This window comes from Hylobates moloch, unplaced genomic scaffold (genome assembly GCF_009828535.3).
Source record: "Hylobates moloch isolate HMO894 unplaced genomic scaffold, HMol_V3 SCAFFOLD_1, whole genome shotgun sequence".
NCBI lineage: Eukaryota > Metazoa > Chordata > Mammalia > Primates > Hylobatidae > Hylobates > Hylobates moloch.
In genome coordinates this window covers 3678934-3684260 of record NW_026652276.1, presented here as the reverse complement: position 1 = coordinate 3684260, position 5327 = coordinate 3678934, and the positions used below count along the sequence as shown (strand labels likewise).

The 5327-nt window shown below is 62.8% G+C and overlaps 1 protein-coding gene across 1 annotated transcript in view; it reads left to right on the top strand.

The window, feature by feature from the left end:
- The window catches only part of KLHL30 (kelch like family member 30), a 10463-nt gene continuing 5136 nt past the window's right edge, over positions 1-5327 (top strand). The window contains exons 1-4 of the mRNA XM_032753286.2: positions 1-774; positions 2052-2184; positions 4151-4237; positions 4786-4941. Of these exons, the coding sequence (XP_032609177.1) occupies positions 1-774; positions 2052-2184; positions 4151-4237; positions 4786-4941 (1150 nt within the window). The remainder of the gene's footprint in view (positions 775-2051; positions 2185-4150; positions 4238-4785; positions 4942-5327) is intronic.

The following is a 5327-nucleotide window of genomic DNA, read 5'->3' as shown; positions in this document are numbered from 1 at the left end:
ATGGTGCGGAACGTGGATGACCTGGATTTCCACCTGCCCTCGCATGCCCAGGACATGCTGGACGGCCTGCAGCGGCTGCGCTCTCAGCCCAAGCTGGCGGATGTCACACTGCTGGTGGGCGGCCGGGAGCTGCCATGCCACCGCGGCCTCCTGGCGCTCAGCAGCCCCTACTTCCATGCCATGTTTGCCGGTGACTTCGCCGAGAGCTTCTCTGCGCGTGTGGAGCTGCGGGACGTGGAGCCAGCTGTGGTGGGGCAACTGGTGGACTTCGTGTACACAGGCCGGCTGACCATCACCCAGGGCAATGTGGAGGCACTGACACGCACGGCTGCGCGCCTGCACTTCCCCTCGGTGCAGAAGGTCTGCGGCCGCTACCTGCAGCAGCAACTGGATGCTGCCAACTGCCTGGGCATCTGTGAGTTTGGGGAGCAGCAAGGGCTGCTGGGCGTGGCTGCCAAGGCCTGGGCCTTCCTGCGAGAGAACTTTGAGGCTGTGGCACGTGAGGACGAGTTCCTGCAGCTTCCTCGAGACCGGCTGGTCACTTGTCTGGCCAGCGACCTGCTGCAGGTGCAGCCAGAGCAAAGCCGACTTGAGGCCCTGCTGCGCTGGGTGCGCCATGACCCGCGGGCCCGGGCTGCCCACTTGCCCGAGCTGCTCAGCCTAGTGCACCTGGACGCCGTGCCCAGGCCCTGCGTGCAGCAACTGCTGGCCTCAGAGCCCCTGATCCAGGAGTCAGAGGCATGCCGGGCAGCCCTGACCCGGGGCCATGATGGGGTGAGTGAGTGGCTGGCAGGCCCCCATCCCTGGGAAGCAGGGAGGAGAGCCCCAGAGACCCCACCTGAGTAGGGACAGAGTAAGGAGTGGACATTCCAAGGTGCACTCTGACCTTGCAGTGCTCCTTGTTTTGGGCCAGTTCCCTATGAGGACATCACTATTCACCCCTCAAGTGCAGATCATGCCTCTGTGTGTGTCACACCCTGGGTGCAAGGGGCAGGGGAATGTGGAAGTGGTAAGATCTGACCCTGTCTTGAAGGAGCCTGCAGCTCAGTGGGACAAGCCTGGAAACAGACCTCGGGCAGTGTGGAAGGGCCAAATACAGGCCTAGGATGCATTCTGGGAGGGGTTGGCAATCAAGGAGGGCTCTCTGGAGGAGGCAGCATCTGAGCTGGGCCTTAGAGGAGGGATAGGAGCTCACAAGGAGGCAAAGAGGGGAAAACCATCCAGGAAGATGGTGCAGCTTGTACACAGGCAAGGAGGCACAGACAGGCCTGGCAGTCCGCCCGAGCTCTTATGGGGTGCTACTTCCTGTTTGTGCTGGCAGTGTTCCTGGCAGGCATGGCAGGTCATGATGGAGTGACAGGTCTCGGAGTGGCTGCTCGGTCAGCTGCCGGGCACCCTGCTCAGGGGCCTTGCCCCAGGACACTCCTTTAGAGCCAAGTCCAGGGACAAAGAGTGGCTCAGGCTGATGGTCCTCAGGCCAAGGGTGGATTGAGTAGTGGGCTAACCCCTAACCCCTGTCCCCACTGGATTCCAGCCAGTCACAGAGCGCCCGGCCTCCTGCTGGAGCTTCAGAGCCTTGAAGCTTCAGACCGTAGGCGGTCACCTTGTATTCTAATTCCTGGCAGTGGGAGATCTGGGGGTTCCATACGGGGGGCCAGGGCGGATGGCTGTCGGAGAGCCTGGGGTCCTGGGAGCCCTAGGCAGTGACTGCTTACCGGCCGTTCCTAAGACGGCCAGCATTTCCCACTGAGCCGGGACACCCTTGTGCTGCCTGCTGGAGGCCACCCAGGGAGCAGGGGCAGGGAGAAGCTTATGTGTGGCGCTGCGGACCTGCTGTGGGGTCGGTTCTGAAGGTGGTTCAGGAATGCCAGGAATGCCCCCGAAAGGCACATGGTGCAAGAAGGGAGCAGCTTGTGCCCTCGGGCACACACCATCTCCAGCAACATGAATGCACACATGCACACACATGCTGAGGCCTGCCCAGGACATGCCGGGGCTCAGGGCATGTGGAGGCATTGCTGTTGCCCTGACCCTGGCCTCCCACCCCGCAGGCACCACTTGCCCTCCAGCAGAAGCTGGAGGAGGTCCTGGTGGTAGTGGGCGGGCAGGCGCTGGAGGAGGATGAGGCAGGTGAGGAGCCCACCCCCCGCCTTGGGAACTTCGCCTTCTACAACAGCAAGGCCAGTAAGTACCCCTCCCGCGTCCGGGCCCACCTGCTGTCCCTCTGTCTTGGCGGGAGCTGCTGTGTCCACCTTGCAGGTGGAGCGAGTGAGGCTCGCAGAGGACCCGGAGCTGTGTGAGGCCACTGTGAGGGGCATGCCTGGGTGGGCCTCACCTGGGGGCTGCAGAGGAGCCTGGGGCACCCCAGTGGCGGGGAAGGCTGGGGGGCACTGCTGTTCCCTCTCCCTGCAGCCGGAGCCCAGGACTCTGGTCCCTTTTAGGCCCTGGGGCCGGTGTACAGGGCTCCATGGCCCAGACTGCACCCTGTGGGGTGGGCGGCCTGGCCACTGCCTCCTCCCCATGCTCCCTGTTCAGTGCACCTGCCGGGGGAATCGAGACCCCAAGGGGAGAGTGGGGTGGGGGGTGAAGGGGTGCAGGCAGCTGGAGGAGTGAGAGCTCAGCTTCTGGGTCATCCCAAATGGGGTTCGAATCCCAGCCCTCCAACAGGTGACCTCAATCTGAGCCTCAGCTTCCTCATCTGTGAAATGGGCTCCTGCAGCTTCCTCACATAGTTGTAGGGAGCCCTGAAGTGGGCGCTGAGGCCAGTCTGCCATTTGGCAGGAAAGGAGGCATGAGGGGCCCCGCAGCGGCTCTGGAGGCCCCCTGCACTGGCCCCGGGAGGTGCTCTGGAAAGGGCTGATGCAGGCTGGCTGGTGTCGTGGGGCCACCAGGCAGGTCGCCAACCATCTCCCTGGCATCGGCGGCTGGCAGGCTCCAGGAAGCCCGAGGCCAGCTGTTCGGGTCAGGGGCTGACGAGAGGGGATTTGGGGCTGACGTCAGGAGGGAGCAGCTGTCTCTCAGACCTGGCCGGAAGGCGGGGACGCTGGCAGGAAGAGCCTGTTGACAGCTGGGCAACCCCCACCCTGGGGTGACAGAGCCATGAGTCACAGAGACACGGTCCCTGCCCACAGTGCCAGGCTCTGCTCCCAGGGAGGCCTGGAATTCCGCATGTCCCAAAAATGGTCATAAACAGTAAACAGAGGCTTCCTAGGGGACATCCCGAAGGCCTGTGTCTCTTCCACAAACATCCAAAATATGTCCATTTATAGGACTTTACCATTTCCACATTTATTGTCTCGTCTTGATTTTCCAAAGCATTTTCTCATCTCTTGCCTCAGTTTATCTCTTGTAGCTCCAAAAGGCAGGCCTGACTTGGGCACATTGCTCTGCCCCACGACCGTAGGAGCAATAATCCTAACAGCTGTCATCAGCTGAGCAGTTATGTGACGTCCCCATAGCTCCTGGGAGGCCGGGGTCATCCCCATTCTACAACAAGGAAACTGAGGCTGGGGTTTGCCCAGCGACACACAGCTGGGGCATGACAGCTGAGACTTGGACCCGCTCTGCCTGCTGCAGGGCCTGATCCCCCATATGTGCCTGGCTGCCAGGAGGGCAGGGAGGGTGCTCGGAAGGAAGGAAGGAAGGAAGGAAGGAAGGAGGGAGGGAAGGAAGGAGGGAGGGAGGGAGGGAGGGAGGGAGGGAGGGAAGGCAGGCAGGCAGGAAGGCAGGCAGGCATGCTGTTGGTGTTATCACCCACTAGTGACACCCACAGATCAGGCCACTTAACCCACACCGCATCTAACCGACAGACCAGACCCAGGGGCTGAATGGTCCGTTTGGGGTCAGTGGGGTTAACTGCAGGTTCGAGGTGAGACCCCGGCCTCCAAAGTCTTGCTCCTTCTCCAGGGGGCTATCCTGTGTCCACTCTGAGTGCCAGGCTCTGCGGAGTGGGTGGGAGAGATACAATGAGCCAGAGCAGCCAGGACCCCCTGGGCCCCCGTACCAGTGTCACCCTGCCCCTCCCTTTCCCCACCAGTGAGGGGGGCATTTCTGCACCCGGTGCATGGAAAGGCACCCGGGAAGGGGGAGTGGGGACCGCCCCAGGAGGGAGCCTGGCAGCCTGACCCTTCTGCCTCTCTCTTCCTGCCAGAGAGGTGGATGGCACTTCCAGACTTCCCCGACTACCACAAGTGGGGTTTCTCCCTGGCGGTCCTGAACAACAACATCTATGTCACAGGTGGGCAGCCCCGGGACCCTTCCAGAGATGCGCTGCCGAGCCAAGCACCGGGCTCAGTGCAACTCCCCGCGCTTCGTGGGGTCCCTGATGGTTAGTCCAGGCTTGCCGAGGCCTTTCCATGCCTGTGAAAACAAGGACATTTAAAATCCGTGGTCACTCGTGGGAGTTGGGAGACGCTTCTGTACACAGGCTTGTGTGGGCCCACCCCTGCATCACACAGCTCCTTCAGGGGAGGCTCCAGACCTCCCGCTGAGTGCCGCGTTGGCGTGGCTGCTGCGGGCCTTCAGCGTGGGGCGCCACGAGGTTGCAGGCGGCCTCCTTCAGTGGGAAGCCCCAGGCCTGGGTGGTTGACCAGGTGTCTGTCTTGGTCCCCAGAGGGACCTGGGCAGTCACACAGCTCGGCTGCACTACCCTGGTCCCACCTCTGGCTCACCGCTTTGGAGATCATGGCCTGGCATGGGAGGAGGCTCCCGGACATTGGTATCCACACCCCATTGGCCCGGTGCCCCAGCTGGTGGCACCCATGTAGACAGCACTTCTCCCGGCAGGTGGCTCTCGGGGCACAAAGACAGACACCTGGTCAACCACCCAGGCCTGGTGCTTCCCCCTGAAGGAGGCCTCCTGGAAACCCGTGGCGCCCATGCTGAAGCCCCGCACCAACCACGCCAGCGCGGCCCTCAATGGGGAGATCTACGTCATCGGCGGTGAGGCCTTCCTCTCCACCCCTCCCTGGGGCCTGGTTCTAGCCTCTCATCCCTGCAGCAACAGGAACAGAGAGCCCCATGCTGGCCTCGGAGACCACAGAGATGCCGCTCCCACTGCCACCCTCAGGGCTCGCTGTCAGGTGGGGCGGGCAAGCCACAGGGCAGGGCTCCTGACCAGGTGGGCCATTGAGACCCACAGCCCGGGTGTCCTCCCTGGCCAGCTCCCATTGCCTCTGCTGTGCTGGGACAGCGACAGCAAGATGGTGACTCAGGCCCCAGGAGGGGATCCTGCAGGAGCAGCCAGTGGGGATGGCCACACCCACCCGCCAGCACCTGCAGCTACAGCAAGGAGTCACCCAGGAGCCTTCACTGATTAAAGGAACATC